The 18,246-nt window shown below is 45.3% G+C and overlaps 1 protein-coding gene across 1 annotated transcript in view; it reads left to right on the top strand.

Moving 5' to 3' along the window:
- The first annotated feature begins 5,472 nt into the window (after positions 1-5,472).
- lrrc31 (leucine rich repeat containing 31) overlaps positions 5,473-18,246 on the top strand; it is a 54,914-nt gene continuing 42,140 nt past the window's right edge. Inside the window, exons 1-2 of the mRNA XM_052018471.1 lie at positions 5,473-5,609; positions 15,728-15,856. Coding sequence (XP_051874431.1) covers positions 15,808-15,856 — 49 coding nt within the window. The 5' untranslated portion in view covers positions 5,473-5,609; positions 15,728-15,807. The remainder of the gene's footprint in view (positions 5,610-15,727; positions 15,857-18,246) is intronic.

Below are 18,246 nucleotides of genomic sequence, written 5' to 3'. Positions count from 1 at the left end.
GACCAATTTTGTCCCTTTTACTCTCAATATACTTGTAGAAACCCTTCAGGTTTACCTTCACATTATCTGCCAAAGCAACCTCATGTCTTTTTGCCTTCCTGATTTCCTTTCTTAGTATTTTCTTACGTTTTCTACGCTTTTCAAGTACCTCATTTGTTTCTAGTTGCCTATACCTGCTACACACCTCTCTCTTTCTTAACCAGATCGTCAATGTCCCTTGAAAACCAAGGTTCCCTATGCTTGTTAACTTTGCCTTTAATCCTGGCAGGAACATGCAAACTCTGCACTCTCAAAATTTCACCTTTGAAGGCCTTCCACTTACTGAACATATCCTTGCCAGAAAACAACTTATCCCAATCCACTCTTCCTAGATCCTTTCTCATTTCCACAAAATTGGCCTTTCTCCAATTTAGAACCTCAACTCGAGGACCAGACCTATCGTTGTCCATAATTAACTTGAAACTAATGACATTATGGTCACTGGACCCGAAATGCTCACCGACATATACTTCTGTCACCTGACCTGTCTGGTTCCCTAATAGGAGATCATTTATTGCATTCTCTCTCATTGGTACCTCTATATAATTGATTTAGAAAACTTTCCTGAACATATTTGACAAATTCCAAGCCATCCAGCCTTTTCACAGTGTGGGAGTCCCAGTCAATATGTGGAAAGTTAAAACCCCTACTATTACAACTTTCTGCTTCTTATATTGGTCTGCTATCTCACTACAGATTTGTTCCTCCAATTCTCTCTGACTATTGGGTGGTCTATAATGCAACCCTATTAGTGTGGCCACACCTTTCCTGTTCCTCAGCTCCACCCATATGGCCTCTGTAGACGAGCCCTCCGGGCTCTCCTGTCTGCGCACAGCTGTGATATTTTCCCTGACTAGTAATGCCATTCCTCCCCCTTTCATCCCTCCCCCCCATCACATCTGGAACAACGGAACCCCGGAACATTAAGCTGCCAGTCCTGCCCCTCCTGCAACCAAGTCTCATTAATAGCAATATTGTTGTAATCCCACCTGCCAATCCACGCCCTAAGCTCATCTGCCTTACCTACAATACTTCTTGCATTGAAATAGATGCACCTGAGAACATTTCTATCACGCACAAACCTTTGATTTCTGTCGATACCTGCAGTCCTCGCATGACCTTTTTCCTCCTCCACCTCACTATCTGCTCTAACACTCTGGTTCCCCTTCCCCTGCAAACCTAGTTTAAATCCCCCTGAGCAGCACTATCAAACCTACCCGCAAGTATGTTAGTCCCCCTCCAGTGCAGGTGCAAACCATCCCGTTGGAACAGGTCCCACCTTCCCTGGAACAAAGCCCAATTGTCTCGAAACATGAAGCCCTCTCTCTGCACCATTTCCTTAGCCATGTATTTAGCTGCGTGATCCTCCTATTTCTAGCCTCACTAGCTCGTGAGGGTTTTTTTTTCTCAGAGCGGTGGATGCCTGGAATGCGTTGTCTGATAGGGCGGTGGAGGCAAATTCAGTGGGGGCTTTTAAGAGGGGCTTGGATGGGCACATAAATGAGAGGAAAATAGAGGGATATTGGCATTCTGTAGGTAGGAGGGATTAGCTATGTCAGCACAACATTGTGGGCTGAAGGACCTGTTCTGTGCTATACTGTTCTATGTTCGAGAGAATTCAAGCTTATTTGATCTAATATGTCTTGAGTCCCAGGGATCAGTCTGGTGAACAAATACCAGCGTAACATTTGGGCTGGTAATTCAATAGCCAAAGAACTCTGCAGAAGACATCAATTCTTTTTTTTAAAAACAAGAAGTCATCTAATTGGTTTCAGTCCTATCAACTTTCCTCATAACTGAAAAGTTTTCCCCTTCAAGATTGCTTATGTTGTTGTAAAGGCACTCTTGTATTTCTGGAGTACTGTATTGGTATTGGTTTATTATTGTCACTTGTACCAAGGTACAGTGAAAAACTTGTCTTGCAAACCGATCGTACAGGTCAATTCATTACACAGTGCCGTTACATTGAGTTAGTACAGAATGCATTGATGTAGTACAGGTAAAAACAGTAACAGCACGGAGTAAAATGTCACAGCTACAGAGAAAGTGCAGTGCTATAAGTTGCAAGGTCACAACAAAGTAGATCGTGAGGTCATAGTCCATCTCATTGTATAAGGGAACAGTTCAATAGTCTTATCACAGTGGGGTAGAAGCTGTTCTTAAGTCTGGTGGTACGTGCCCTCAGGCTCCTGTATCTTCTAGCCGATAGAAGAGGAGAGAAGAGAGAATGTCCCGGGTGGGTGGGGTCTTTGATTATGCTGGCTGCTTCACCAAGACAGCGAGAGGTAAAGACAGAGTCTAAGGAGGGGAGGCTTGTGTCCGTGATGTGCTGGGCTGTGTCCACAACTCTCTGCAGTTTCTTGCGGTCCTGGGCAGAGCAGTTGCCGTACCAAGCCGTGATACATCCAGATAGGATGCTTTCTATGGTGCATCTGTAAAAGTTGGTGAGAGTCAAAGGGGACAAACCAAATTCCTTTAGCCTCCTGAGGAAGTAGAGGCGCTGGTGAGCTTTCTTGGCCATGGCTTCTACGTGATTTGACCAGGACAGGCTGTTGGTGATGTTCACTCCCAGGAACTTGAAGTTCTCAACCCTCTCGACCCCAGCACCATTGATGTAGACAGGTGCACGTACACCGCCTGCTTTCCTGAAGTCAATGACCAGCTCTTTTGTTGACATTGAGGGAAAGGTTGTTGTCATGACACCATTCCACTAAGCTCTCTATCTCCTTCTTGTACTCCAACTCATTGCTGTTTGAGATACGGCCTACAACGGTGGTATCATCTGCAAACTTGTAGATGGAGTTAGAGCAGAATCTGGCCACTCAGTCATGAGTGTATAGGGAGTAGAGTAGAGTAGAGGCCTGAGAATGCAGCCTTGTGGGGTACCAGTGTTGAGAATAATCGTGCCGGAGGTATTGCTGCCTATCCTCACTGATTGTGGTCTGTTTGTTAGAAAGTCAAGGATCCAGTTACAGAGGGAGGTGTTGAGTCCTAGGTCTTGGAGTTTGGTGACAAGCTTGCTTGGAATTATTGTATTGAAGGCAGAGCTGTAGTCAATAAACAATAGTCTAACATAGGTGTCTATACTGTCCAGATGCTCCAGAGCTGCATGTAGGGCCAGGGAGATGGCATCCGCTGCAGACCTGTTTCGGTGATAGGCAAATTGCAATGGGTCCAGGTTGTCTGGGAGGCTGGAGTTGATGCGTCCCATGACCAACCTCTGAAAGCACTTCATGATGGTGGATGTCAGAGCCACTGGTTGGTAGTCATTGAGGCATGATACCTTGCTTTTCTTCAGCACTGGGATGATGATTGCATGATCTGTAGTTTTGGATGTGGACTTGGGTGAATGTGAAAGATCAAAGAGCTATTGGGCCCACTGTGTTCCTGGCATACAAAGCTATTAGGCTGATCGTATCACCTCACTAAAACTCTCATCTATGATGCTTTCATAACCAACTCCAGCTCCAATTCTTTGACGCAGTCAGTCGGGAGCTGCAGCTTCGCACATGTTGTCCTCAGGGACACAAACTTTCCTTGATCTCCCACATCCTACTGGAGGAGCATATTGCTGGCTTAAGTGCCATCCCGACTAAGAGTAAAGTTGAAAGACCTTGCCTGTTCTAGTGTATACCTCTGCTCCACCTCCTTGACGAAGCCTCAAAAGCCAAAGCTTCAGCACTTATTCCTCAAACACATTACTTGGAACAAAAACAACCACTTCCAAAAAGGCCGCTCCGCAATACCTTGCCTTTTTATTGGTTGATGTCTCACAATTAGCCAATCAGAAATGCTTCCTTCGCCCTGCTCCAAAAAAAATTGGACTCTCCCTACTGTTGCTCTAGCTGGAAACTTAACCCAAGGCCCAGTTCACCTTTCTGATGGTGTTTTATTTAAATACTAGTTCTTTTGTGTGATGATGTTATGAATACTTCCCTCAATTCCTCATACTAAAGAACCAATGATCCAGTGAGTATCAGTTTTTATTTATCTTTCCCGAATCCATTTGAGTCTAGATTCTTTGAGTTGTACAGCATAGAACTTGCTCTTCAGCCCACTGTGTCTATGCCAACTATCGTGCCTCTCTCTATATTAATCCCACTTGATTGCATTAATTCCCTATCCTTCTAAGCTTTGCTTATTCAAGTACCTGTTCAGATAAATGTTAAATATTATTACCATTTCTGTCTCTCCCACCACCTCTGGCAGCTCATTCCAGAAACCAGCTACTCTTTGTGTGGAAACATTTACTCCTCAAATCCTCTTTAAATTTCCATCTCACCTTAAACCCATGCCTTATAGTTTCAGATGTTTGGAAAGGCAAGGTCTGATTAGAGATAGTCAGCATGGCTGTGTGCATGGGAAATCTTATCTGAAAAATTTGAGTACTTTATTTTTGAAGAGGTGACTGTTGTTGAGGGCATGGCTGTAGATATTGCTTGGATCCAGGATGAGCTAGCCAATTGGATACAAAATTGGCTTGGTGGAAGGAGTCAGTGGGTGCTCGTGGAAGGTTATTTTCAGATTGAAAGTCTGTGACCAGTGGTGTGCCACAACAATCAGTGTTGGGTCCGCTGTTCCCTGCTTTTTATATATATAATATATATAAAACAATTTGGATAAGAATGTAGGTGGGTAGTTTGTGGATGACACCAAACTTGGTGGTGTGGTGGACAGTGAAGAAGGTTGTCTTGTGTTAAAACAGGATCTCGATCAACTGGGAAAGTGGGTCATGGAATGACAGATGGAATTTAACTCAGACAAGTGCGAAGTGATGAATTTTGGGATGTTAAACCAGGGCAGGATTTGCATAGTAAATGACAGGGCACTGAGGAGTATTGTAGAACAAAGAGGCATAGGCCTACAAGTACATAGTTCCCTGAAAGTGGCAACATGGTTCGAGACAGTGGTGGTGAAAGTGTATAGCATGCTTGCCTTCATCGTACAAGGCACTGAGTACGAGACTTGGGTCGTCATGTTATACCTGCACAAGTTGTTGGTGAGATCACAGTCTTTCTCCCAGGGTAGGGGGAGGGTCTAAAACTAGAAGGCATAGATTTAAGGTGAGAGGGGAAAGATATGAAGGGGGCCTGAAGGGCAACTTTTTCACACAGAAGGTGGTGGGTATATGGAGCGAGCTGCCAGTGTTGGGGGTAACTGGAAATATTCAGCATGTCTGGTAGCATCTGGAGAGTGAAACAAATTTAATATTTCAGTGTTAGTTGTTTCTCTCTCTACAGATGCTGTCTGACCTGTATGTTTTCAGCAAGTTCCATTTTATTTTGATTTTCAGTATCTGAAAATTGTTCCTTGGGAATATTTTGTTTTTGTTTTAGATTCCAAACATCACAAGAAAGAAAGTACCAAGCAATCAAGGTCCCCCTTTGATCTGATTGTGAACCAGATCTGGAGGAATAAATCTTTTGCAGAGAGATGGCCACAGTCATCAGTGTCCCGTTTTTTCAAGTTGTCTGATAATTCTACTAAAACTGACTGCTCTACAGGAAAGGATGAACTGGAAGAAATATCACCAGATTCTGAAACCAATGAGAACAAGTCAGTAATATCAGGTAAGCATAGCTATTAACACGTCAAGCACTTATGATTCATAAATAAACACAGAGCACCCCACTGCATTTGGATTGGATTTCTGGTATCCACAGTATTTTGTTTCTGCTCTGCTCTGTTGTTCCTGCAAAGTTGTTCCAGTTGAAGATTTTGGGGGCAAAAGTGACTCTGAGAGAAAAGTCTTCCTGGACATACCCATGAGGGAGGGAGGCAGGCAGATAGTGAGGGAGATAGACTCCCAACTTGTTCAATTTCCCTAATGGGGTGACACAGCTGGCAGAGCTCTTGCCTCTGCTCCAGTGGTGTCTGTGTGGAGTTTGTGCATCTCTCTGACCTTGTGGGTTTTCTCCGCATGCTCCAGTTTCCTACTATGTTCCAAAGGATGTATGCATTGGTAGGTTAATTATCCATTTAAATTACCCTCAGTGTGTAGGTGAGTGATTGAATCTCTAGGGAATTGATGGGAATCTGGGATGCTGTAATGTGCTTGATGGTTGGTGTGAACTCAGGAGGCCATAGGACTTGTGTCATGTTATATGACTATATGGGATGAAAACTGGACAGAGTAGTCCAGATGTTGCCTCACCAACATAGTTGTTGTAAGACTTTACTGAAGCCCTTTTAGTCATAGTCAAAGTCATACAGGATGGAAGTGGACCATTCGGCCCATCCTATTCATGCTGATCAGTGGGCATCCATGTTAATCCCATCTTCTAGCACTTGGCCCGTGGCTTTCTATGCTTAGGTGATTCAAATGTTCATTGAGACGCTTTTTAAATGCTGTCAGCAACACTGCTTCCACCACTCTCTGGCAGTGTATTCCAGGTACTTGCCACCTTTTGGATATAAAAGGTCTCAAATCCTAATATATTTAAGAATTTTGCAAGACTTTCTTCCAGTAGTACTGATGGGAGTGAGGAATGTTTGTAGTCGTGGGCCACTGAATGGGCACTGGCTGGTCTGGCAAAAATACTTGCTCAAACTAGCATTGTGCAAATGATCTTTTTAGGAAAGGATTGAAGGCATTAAGTTAAGTGTATAGAGATTGACATGTTATCATCGGTTTGTTTTGAACAAACATAAGATAAATAATTTGCAGCTTGCTGTTAAAATCCCTTCACGCCCAGCCCATTACTGTTTAAATCCTGGCTGATCTTTATGTTGCCTCTTATTTAAATATCTATCCTCTGTTTTGTGCTACACAAGCCAAGTTACTGAGTAGTATCTACACCATACAGCTAATTAAGAACAGAATATCTATTTGTTCTGGCATATTATTAGAAATATAGAACATAGAAAACCTACAGCACAATTCAGGCCCTTCGGCCCACAATGCTGTGCCGAACATGTCCCTACCTTAGAGACCCATAGCCCTCCATTTTTCTCAGCTCCATGTACCTATCCAAAAATCTCTTAAAAGACCCTGTCGTATCCGCCTCCACCACTGTTGCCGGCAGCCCATTCCACACACTCACCACTCTCTGAGTAAAAAACTTACCCCTGACATCTCCTCTATACCTACTCCCCAGCACCTTAAACCTATGTCCTCTTGTGGCAAGCATTTCAGCCCTGGGGGAAAGCCTCTGACTATCTACCTGATCAATGCCTCTCATCTTATATACCTCTATCAGGATCCCCCTCATCCTCCATCGCTTCAAGGAGAAAAGGCTGAGTTCCCTCAACCTGCTTTCATAAGGCATGCTCCGCAATCCAGGCAGCATCCTTGTAACTCTCCTCTGTACCCTTTCTATGGCTTCCACATCCTACCTGTAGTGAGGCGACCAGAACTGAGCACAGTATTCCAAGTGGGGTCTGACCAGGGTCCTATAGAGCTGCAGCATTACCTCACGGCTCATAAATTCAATTCCACGGTTGATGAAGGACAATACACCATATGCCTTCTTAACCACAGAGTCAACCCGTGCAGCTACTTTGATCGTCCTGTGGACTTGGACCCCAAGATCCCTCTGATCTTCCACACTGCCAAGAGTCCTACCATTAATACTATACGCTGCCATCATATTTGACCTACCAAAATGAACCACTTCACACTTATCTGGGTTGAACTCCATCTGCCACTTCTCAGCCCAACTTTGCATCCTATCTATGTCCCACTGTAACCTCCGACAGCCCTCCACACTATCCACAACACCTCCAACCTTTGTGTCATCAGCAAACTTACTAATCCATCCCTCCACTTCCACATCCAGGTTGTTTATAAAAATCACAGAGTAAGGATCCTAGAACAGATCCCTGAGGTACACCACTGGTCACCGACCTCCACGCAGAATACGACCCTTCGGCAACCACTCTTTGCCTTCTGTGGGCCAGCCAGTTCTGGATCCACATTGCAATGTCCCCTTGGATCCCATGCCTCCTTACTTTCTCGATAAGCCTTGCATGGGGTACCTCATCAAATGCCTTGTTGAAATCCATATACACTACATCCACTGCTGTCGCTTCATTGATGAGTTTAGTCACATCCTCAGAAAATTCAATCTGGCGCGTAAGGCAGGACCTTCCCTTGACAAAGCCATGCTGACTATTCCTAATCATATTATACCTCTCCAAATGTTCAAAAATCCTCCCTCTCAGGATCTTCTCCATCAGCTTACCAACCACTGAGGTAAGACTCACTGGTCTATAATTTCCTGGGCTATCTCTACTCCCCTCCTTGAATAAGGGAACAACATCTGCAACCCTCCAGTCCTCTGGAACCTCTCCTGTTTCCACTGATGATGCAAAGATCATTGCCAGAGGCTCTGCAATCTCCTCCCTCGCCTCCCACAGCAGCCTGGGGTACATCTCATCTGGTCCATAGAACCATAGAACCATACAGCACAAAACAGGCCCTTCGGCCCACCGTGTCGTGCCGTCCATCAGACCACCCTCACACTACCTAACCCCTTCCTCCCGCATATCCCTCTATCTCACGTTCCTCCATATGCCTATCCAACAAGCTCTTGAACCTGTTCAATGTATCTGCCTCCACCACCACCCCAGGCAGTGCATTCCATGCACCAACCACTCTCTGGGTGAAAAACCTCTCTCTGACATCTCCCCTGAACCTCCCACCCATAACCTTAAAGCCATGACCTCTCGTCTTGAGCACTGGTGCCCTGGGAAGGAGGCGCTGACTGTCTACTCTATCTATTCCTCTCAATATTTTATATACCTCTATCATGTCTCCTCTCATCCTCCTCCTTTCCAGTGAATAAAGCCCTAGCACCTTAAGCCTCTCCTCATATTCAATACCCTCCAATCCAGGCAGCATCCTGGTAAATCTCCTCTGCACCCTCTCCAATGCCTCCACATCCTTCCTATAATGAGGCGACCAGAACTGAACACAGTACTCTAAATGTGGCCTACTAGAGTTTTGTAAAGCTGCATCATAACCTCGCAGCTCTTAAACTCAATCCCGCGACTTATGAAAGCCAACATCCCATTGGCCTTCTTAACTGCTCTTTCCACCTGTGAGGCAACTTTCAACGAACTGTGAATATGAACCCCCAGATCCCTCTGCTCCTCCACACTGCCAAGTACCTTGCCGTTTACCCTGTACTCTGCCCTGGAGTTTGTCCTTCCAAAGTGTACCACCTCACACTTCTCCGGATTGAACTCCATCTGCCACTTGTCAGCCCAGCTCTGCATCCTATCAATATCCCTCTGTAAGCTCTGACAGCCCTCCACACTATCCACAACACCGCCTATCTTAGTGTCATCTGCAAACTTACTAACCCAGCCCTCCACCCCCTCATCTAAGTCATCTATAAATATCACAAGAAGTAGAGGTCCCAGAACCGATCCCTGCGGGACACCACTAGTCACTGCCTTCCAATCCGAGGGCACTCCTTCCACCACAACCCTCTGCTTTCTACATGCAAGCCAATTCCTAATCCACACAGCCAAGCTTCCTTGGATCCCTCGGCCTCTGACCTTCTGAAGAAGCCTACCATGAGGAACCTTATCAAATGCCTTACTAAAATCCATGTAAACCACATCCACCACACTGCCCTCATCAATCTTCCTGGTCACCTCCTCAAAGAACTCTATCAGGCTTGTGAGGCAAGATCTTCCCTTCACAAAGCCATGCTGGCTGTCCCTAGGTGTCCATGATTCTCTAGGTGTTCATAAATCCTATCCCTTAGAATCCTTTCCAACAGCTTACCCACCACAGACGTGAGACTCACCGGTCTATAATTCCCTGGCCTATCCCTATTACCTTTTTTGAACAAGGGGACCACATTCGCAATCCTCCAATCCTCCGGCACCACCCCCGTAGACAACGAGGACTCAAAGATCCTTACCAGCGGTTCAGCAATCTCCTCCCTAGCCTCTCGAAGCAGCCTGGGGAAAATCCCGTCAGGCCCCAGAGATTTATCTGTCTTAATATTATTTAACAACTTCAACACATCCTCTCTCTTGATATCAACAACCTTGAGAACATTACCCCTACTAGCACTCCCTTCCGCATCATCAAGACCCCTCTCCCTGGTGAATACCGAAGAGAAGTACTCATTCAGAACTTCTCCCACTTCCGCCGCCTCCAGGCAAATTCTCCCACCTTTGTCTTTAATCGGACCTACCTTCACCCTAGCCATCCTCCTACCCTTCACGTACTTGAAAAAGGCCTTGGGATTTTCCTTAACCCTACTAGCCAAAGTCTTTTCATGTCCCCTTCTAGCTCTCCTCAGCCCTTTCTTAAGTTCCTTCCTCGCTACCCTATATTCCTCACGGGCCCTGTCTGAACCTTGCTGCTTATACCTCACGTATGTTACCTTCTTCTCCTTAACAAGTCGTTCCACCTCTCTCGTCACCCACGGTTCCTTCACCCTGCCATTCCTTCTCTCCCGGCGACTTATCCAACTTGATGCTTTCCAAAAGCTCCAGCACCTCCCCTTTCTTAATATCTACTTGCTCAAGCTTTTCAGTCTGCTGCAAGCCATCACTACAATCACCAAGGTCCTTTTCCATAGTGAATACTGAAGTAAAGTATTCATTAAGTACCTCTGGTATTTCCTCCGGATCCATACACATTTTCCCACTGTTACACTTGATAGGTCCTATTCTTTCGCGTCTTATCCTCTTACTCTTCACATACTTGTAGAATGCCTTGGGGTTTTCCTTAATCCTGCCCGCCAAGGCCTTCTCATGGCCCCTTTTGGCTTTCCTAATTTCCTTCTGAAGCTCCTTCCTGTTAGCCTTATACTCTTCCAGATTTCTAACATTACCTAGCTCTCTGAACCTTCTGTAAACTTTTCCTTTTGACTAGATTTCTTATAGCCTTTGTACACCATGGTTCTTGTATCCTATGGTAACTTCCCTGTCTCATTGGAACATGCCTATGCAGAACTCCATACAAATATCCCCTGAATATTTGCCACATTTCTTCCATACTTTTTCCTGAGAACATTTGTTCCCAATTTAAGCTTCCAGTTTCCTGCCTGAGAGCCTCATAATTCCCTTTACTCCAAGTAAACGCCTTTCTAGTCTGTCTGTTCCTATCTCTCTCCAATGCTTTCGTAAAGGAGATCGAATTATGATCACTATCTCCAAAATGCTCTCCCACTGAGAGATCTGACACCTGACCAGGTTCATTTCCCAATACTAAATCAAGCACAGCCTCTCCTCTTGTAGGCTTATCTGCATATTGTGTCAAGAATCCTTCCTGAACACACTTAACAAACTCCACCCCATCTAAACCCCTCACTGTATAGAGATGCCAATCGATATTTGGGAAATTAAAATCTCCCATCACGACAACTCTGTTATTATCACACCATCCTAGGATCTGCTTCCCTATCTGCTCCTCGATATCCCTGTTACTATTGGACGGCCTATAAAAAACACCCAGTAAAATTATTGACCCCTTCCTGTTCCTAACCTCCACCCACAGAGATTCCGTAGACAGTCCCTCCATGACGTCCACCTTTTCTGTAGCCGTGACACTATCTCTGGTCAACAGTGCCACTCCCCCACCTCTTTTGCCTCTCTCCCTGTCCTTTCTGAAACGAGGGGGATGGGAACTGGAGGAGTAAGTCAGAGGGAGAAGCGGATGGGGAAAAGTCTGATCTAACAGGTAGAGAGACTTTGAGGAAGGAGAAGCAGAGTACAGGGTATAAAAGTAGTAAGGTGGATGGGCTAAAGTGCATTTACTTAAATGCAAGAAGCATCAGGAATAAGGGAAATGAACAGAGAGTTTGGATAAGTACATGGGACTACGATATTGTGGCTATTACAGAGACATGGCTGACATCAGGGCAGGAATGGATATTGAATATTCCTGGTTTTCAGTGTTTTAAAAGGAATAGGGAGGGGGGGAGAAGAGGAGGAGGGGTGGCGATACTGGTCAGGGACACTATTACAGCTGCAGAAAGGGTGAATAATGTAGAAGGATCCTCTCTAGAGTCAATATGGGTAGAAGTTAGGAACAAGAAAGGAGCAGTTACTCTACTAGGAGTATACTATAGGCCCCCCGGTAGCAGTAGGGATACTGAGGAGCAGACTGGGAGGCAAAAATAACCGGGTTATTATCGTGGGAGACTTCAACTTCCCTAATATTGATTGGCACCTGCTCAGTGCCAAAGGTTTAGACGGGGTGGAGTTTGTTAAGTGTGTCCAGGACGGATTCCTTTCACAGTATGTTGACAGGCTGACTAGAAGGAATGACATATTAGACCTAGTTTTAGGTAATGAACCGGGTCAGGTGACAGATCTATCGGTGGGTGAGCATTTGGGGGTCAGTGACCACTGCTCCATAACCTTCAGCATTGTCATGGACAAGGATAGGAGCAAAGAGGACGGGAAGATATTTAATTGGGGAAAGGCAAATTATGAGGCTATAAGGCGAGAACTTGAGAGTGTAAATTGGGATGACAGTTTTGAAGGGAAATGTTCTATGGAGATGTGGTTGATGTTCAGGGATCTCTTCCAGGATGTTAGGGATAAATTTGTCCCAGTGAGGCAGAGAAGGAATGGTAGGGTGAAGGAACTGTGGGTGACGAGAGGTGGAACAACTAGTTAGGAAGAAGAAAGCAGCATACATAAGGTGTAAGCAGCAAGGATCAGACAGGGCTTGTGAGGAATATAGAGTAGCAAGGAAGGAACTTAAGAAAGGGCTGAGGAGAGCGAGAAGGGGTCATGAAAAAGCTTTGGCGAGTAGGGTTAAGGAGAATCCCAAGGCTTTTTTCTCGTATGTGAAGAGCAGAAGGATGGCGAGAGTAAAGGTAGGTCTGATTAAAGACAAAGGTGGGAAGATGTGCCTGGAAGCTGTAGAAGTGGGTGAGGTTCTCAATGAATACTTCTCTTCAGTATTCACCAAGGAGAGGGGTCTTGATGATGCTGAGGACAGTTTTAGTAAGGGTCATGTTCTAGAGTATGTGGATATTAAGAGAGAGGATGTGTTGGAGCTGTTAGAAAATATTAGGACAGATAAGTCCCCAGGGCCTGACGGAATAGTCCCCAGGCTGCTTCATGAGGCGAGGGAGGAGATTGCTGAACTATTGGCTAGGATCTTTGAGTCCTTGTTGTCCACGGGGATGGTACTAGAGGATTGGAGGGTGGCGAATGTTGTTCCCTTATTCAAAAAAGGTCGTAGGGATAGTCCAGGGAATTACAGACCAGTGAACCTTACGTCTGTGGTGGGTAAACTTAGAAAGGATTCTAAGAGATAGGATCTATGAGCATTTAGAGAATCATGGACTGATTAGGGACAGCCAGCATGACTTTGTGAAGGGAAGATCATGCCTCACAAGCCTGATAGGGTTCTTTGAGGAGGCGACCAGGAAAATTGATGAGGGTAGTGCAGTAGATGTGGTCTACATGGATTTTAGTAAGGCGTTTGACAAGGTTCCACATGGTAGGCTTCTTCAGAAGGTCAGAGGCCAAGGGATCCAGGGAGGCTTGGCCATGTGGATTCAGAATTGGCTTGCCTGTAGAAAGCAGAGGGTCGTGGTGGAGGGAGTGCATTCAGATTGGAGGGCTGTGACTAGTGGTGTCCCACAGGGATCGGTTCTGGGACCTCTACTTTTTGTGATATTTATTAATGACTTAGATGAGGGGGTGGAAGGGTGGGTTAGCAAATTTGCAGATGACACAAAGGTCGATGGTGTTGTGGATAGTGTGGAGGGTTGTTGAAGCTTACAGAGGGATATTGACAGGATGCAGAGCTGGGCTGAGAAGTGGCATATGGAGTTCAATCCATAGAAGTGTGAGGTGGTACACTTTGGAAGGACAAACTCCAAGGCAGAGTACAAGGTAAATGGCAGGACTCTGGGCATTGTGGAGGAGCAGAGGGATTTCGGGGTGCATATCCACAGATCACTGAAAGTTGCCTCACAGGTGGATAGGGTAGTTAAGAAAGCTTATGGGATGTTAGCTTTCATAAGTCATGGGATCGAGTTTAAGAGCTGCGAAGTAATGATGCAGCTTTACAAAACTCTGGTTAGGCCACACTTGGAGTACTGTGTCCAGTTCTGGTTGCCTCATTATAGGAAGGATGTGGAGGCGTTGGAAAGGGTGCAGAGGAGATTTACCAGGATGCTGCCTGGACTAGAGAGTATGGATTATGAGGAGAGACTAAAGGAACTAGGGCTTTTCTCATTGGAGTGAAGGTGGATGAGGGGAGACATGATAGAGGTATACAAAATATTAAGAGGAATAGATAGAGTGGACAGCCAGTGCCTCTTTCCCAGGGCACCAATGCTCAATACAAGAGGGCATGGCTTTAAGGTAATGGGTGGGAAGTTCAAGGGAGACATCAGAGGGAGTTTTTTCACCCAGAGAGTGGTTGGTGCATGGAATGCGCTGCCTGGGGTGGTGGTGGAGTCTGATACGTTGGTCAAGTTCAAGAGATTGTTCAATAAGCATATGGAGGAATTTAAGATAGAGGGATATGTGGGAGGAAGGGGTTAGATAGTCTTAGGTGTGGTTTAAAGGTCGGCACAACATGGTGGGCCGAAGGGCCTGTATTGTGCTGTATGGTTCTATGGTTCTATCTAAACCCCAGCACTTGAAGTAACCATTCCTGTCCCTGAGCCATCTAAGTCTCTGTACTGGCCACCACATCATAGCTCCAAGTATTTATCCAAGCTCTAAGCTCATCCGTCTTGTTCACAACTTGTGTTAAAATAGACACATCTCAAACCGTCTGTCTGAGCTCGTCCCTTCTCTATCAGCTGCCTATCCTTCCTCTCATACCGGCTACAAGCTTTCTCTATTTGATAGCCAAACACCTCTTCTCCAGTCTCTCCGATTTGGATCCCACCCCCCAACAATTCTAGTTTAAACTCTCCCCAGTAGCCTTAGCAAACCTCCCTGCCAGGATATTGGTCCCCCTGGGATTCAAGTGCAACCCGTCCTTTTTGTACAGGTCATACCTGCCCCAAAAGAGGCCCAATGATCCAGAAATCTGAATCCCTGCCCCTCACTCCAATCCCTCAGCCACGCATTTAACCTCCATCTCATTCTATTCCTATACTCACTGTCGTGTGGCACGGGCAGTAATGCTGAAGTTACTACCTTTGTGGTCCTGCTTCTCAACTTCCTTCCAAACTCCCTGTAGTCTTTTTTCAGTACCTCTTCCCTTTTCCTACCTATGTCGTTTCTATTCTATTATAGAAACAGATATCAGGCATTGTACCAATAATAAAGCTCTTGGTCCAAGTACAGTGTGTTTTTTAATTGTGCACATTGGATGCCATTATTAAGTAGCCATTTCCCAACACTTAGAAAATTGGGCCTCCCAAGGATTGTGCCTCGAACAAAGGGATTGTTTGCAGGTCCTATCTTGAAAGCTTAAGTGGTTGCAGTGGGTGAGGGGTGCTATTGAAAGCTTGATGCAAAATCACTTGGATAGTTTTGGAGGGGTATGTTTTATAATGTTGACTTTGTCATTGTATGCATTGATCAGTTGCTTTTAAATTTTGGTAATACTGTGTGCGATTAAGCAATAAGGAAGGTTGCTGAACTATTAGGAACTCAGTGTGGAGGATGGGTGGCAAAGTAATGGAGGTTGTAGCTGTACATTATAGTTTAATGAATTTATCAACAATGAAACGTTTGCCTCTTTCTGCATGTGCACTTGCATTGTATTGAATTGAGATGAATTGAATTATTGCAGATGTTGAGAGCACTACAGCAAGATGGGAACAAGTTGTTGAGTTCATGGACAAGCTGGGAAAGAAGCCACACCACAAGTGAATGAACCTCAATAACAGTCGGCTCACCACAAATGATATTGTCCAGTTGGGTAAGTTAATTTTTCACAGGTGTTCCTGGCAAGAATAAATTGCCCTTTGGGTGCCTTGCTGTACCAAATCAAAGGGCAGCATCAACTACATTGCCTGAGTCCTTGCAAACTTGTGCTCTATCTCAAAATTCTTTCCTATCAAGTCTTGTCTGCTACCAAATTTGTATCATTCTTACCTGGAACTCTGAATCCTTTCAGATTCTGTTGCCAGACAGCTTTGAAATGACTCTAAGTCATTACTGACATCCAAGGTACAGTGAAAAACTTGTCTTGCATACCCTTTGTATAGATCAATTCATTACACAGTGCATTGGGGTAGTACAGGGTAAACACAATAACAATACAGAGTAAAGTGTCGCAGCTACTGGGAAGTGCATTGCAAGTGGACAATAAGATGCAAGGTCATAACATGGTAGATTGTGAGGTCAAGAATCCATCTCATTGTACAAGGGAACCATTCAATAGTCTTATCACAGCAGAACATAGAACACTACAGCACAGTACAGGGCCTTCAGCCCACAATGTTGTGCCAACATTTTATCCTGCTCTAAAATCTAGCTAACCCTTCCCTCCCACATAGTTCCCTATTTTTCTGTCATTCATGTGTCTATCTAAGAGTCCCTTAAATGTCCCTAATGTATCTGCCCCCACAACTTCTGCCGGCAATACATTCCATGCACCCACCACTCTCTGTGCAAAAAAACTTACCCCTGATATCCCCCTGAAACCTTTCTCCAATCACCTTAAAATTATGTCCCCTCGTGTTAGCCGCTGTCGACTGTCCACTCGATCTATGCCTCTTATCATCTTGTACACCTCTATCAAATCACCTCTCATCATTCTCCTCTCCAAAGAGAAAAGCCCTAGCTCGCTCAACCTATCCTCATAAGACATATTCTCTAAACAGGCAATATCCTGGTAAATCTCCTCTGCACCCTCTCTAAAGCTTCCACATCCTTTCTATAATGAGGCGACCAGAACTGAACACAATACTCCAAGTGTGGTCTGACCAGAGTTCTGTAGAGCTGCAACATCACCTCGTGGCTCTTGAACTCAATACCCCAGCTAATGAAGGTCAACACTCCATACGCCTTCTTAACAACCCTCTGGACCTGTGTGGCAACCTTGAGGGGTCTATGGACGTGGACCCCAAGATCCCTCTGTTCCTCCACACTGCTAGGTGTCCTGCCATTAATCTTGTATAGCAGGATAGAAGCTGTCCTTGAGCCTGATGGTATGTGCCCCCAGGCCCCTGTATCTTCTGCCTGATGGAAGAGGGGAGAAAAGAGAATGACCTGGGTGGGTTGTGTCTTTGATTATGCTGGCTGCTTCACCAAGGCAGAGGGAGGTCCATGGAGGGGAGGCTGGTTTCTGTAATGTGCTGGGGCTGTGTCCACAACTCTCTGCAGTTTCTTGCAGTCTTGGGCAGAGCAGTTGCCATACCAAGCTGTGATGCATCCATATAGGATGCTTTTTATGGTGCATTGATAAAAGTTGGTGACTATCAAAGGGGACATGCCAAATGTCTTTAGCCTCCTGAGGAAGTAGAGGTGCTGTTGAGCTTTCTTAGCCATGGCGTCTACGTGGTCGGACCAGGGCAAGCTATTGAGAATGTTCACTCCTATGAACTTGAGGCTCTCAACCCTCTTGACCTCAGCACCATCAATGCAGACAGGTGCATGTACACTGCTCCCTTTCCTGAAGTGAATGACCAGCTCTTTTGTTTTGCTGACATTAAGGGAAAAGTTGTTGTCATGACACTGTGTACCTAAACTCCCTATCTCCTTCCTGTACTCTGACTCATCATTGTTTGAGATACGGCCTACTACGGACTGTGGTATCATCTGCAAGCTTGTAGATGGAATTAGAGCAGAATCTGTCCACACAGTCATATGAGTATATAGGGAGTAGAGGGCTGAGGATGTAGCCTTGTGAGGCACAGGTGTTGAGAATGCTTTGGAATGTGTTGAATGTGCAGAATGTCTAGGGATTCTCTCTAATCCCACTTACCAAGGACTTTTCATCACCCCTCCTGGCTCACTTCTTCCTTCTTGAGTTCCCTTCTGGCTCCTTTATGGTAGCCAAATGATCTGTTTCATTCCAGCTTCTTAAGCCTTGCAGTGCTTCCCACTTCGTGACTAACTACCTCTCTCCTTACCCACGGATCCCTTGCCCTGCCATCCTTGTCCTTCACTCTGTAACAAACCGTCCCTGAACTCTGTGCAGGTGGTCTTTAAGCAAACTCCACTTGTCAGATGTGGATTTGCTCGGAAACAACAATTCCCAGTTAACTCTTCCTAGTTCCTGTCTGATCTCCTCAGAATTTGCCCTCCCCCAATTTAATACTTCCCTGCAAGGTCCAATCTTATTCATCACTATTTTAAAGTTTA

The sequence above is a fragment of the Pristis pectinata genome, chromosome 6, assembly GCF_009764475.1.
Source record: "Pristis pectinata isolate sPriPec2 chromosome 6, sPriPec2.1.pri, whole genome shotgun sequence".
Classification (NCBI taxonomy): Eukaryota; Metazoa; Chordata; class Chondrichthyes; order Rhinopristiformes; family Pristidae; genus Pristis; species Pristis pectinata.
The sequence above is the reverse complement of the archived record's forward strand: the minus strand, read 5'-3'. Positions and strand labels throughout refer to the sequence as shown.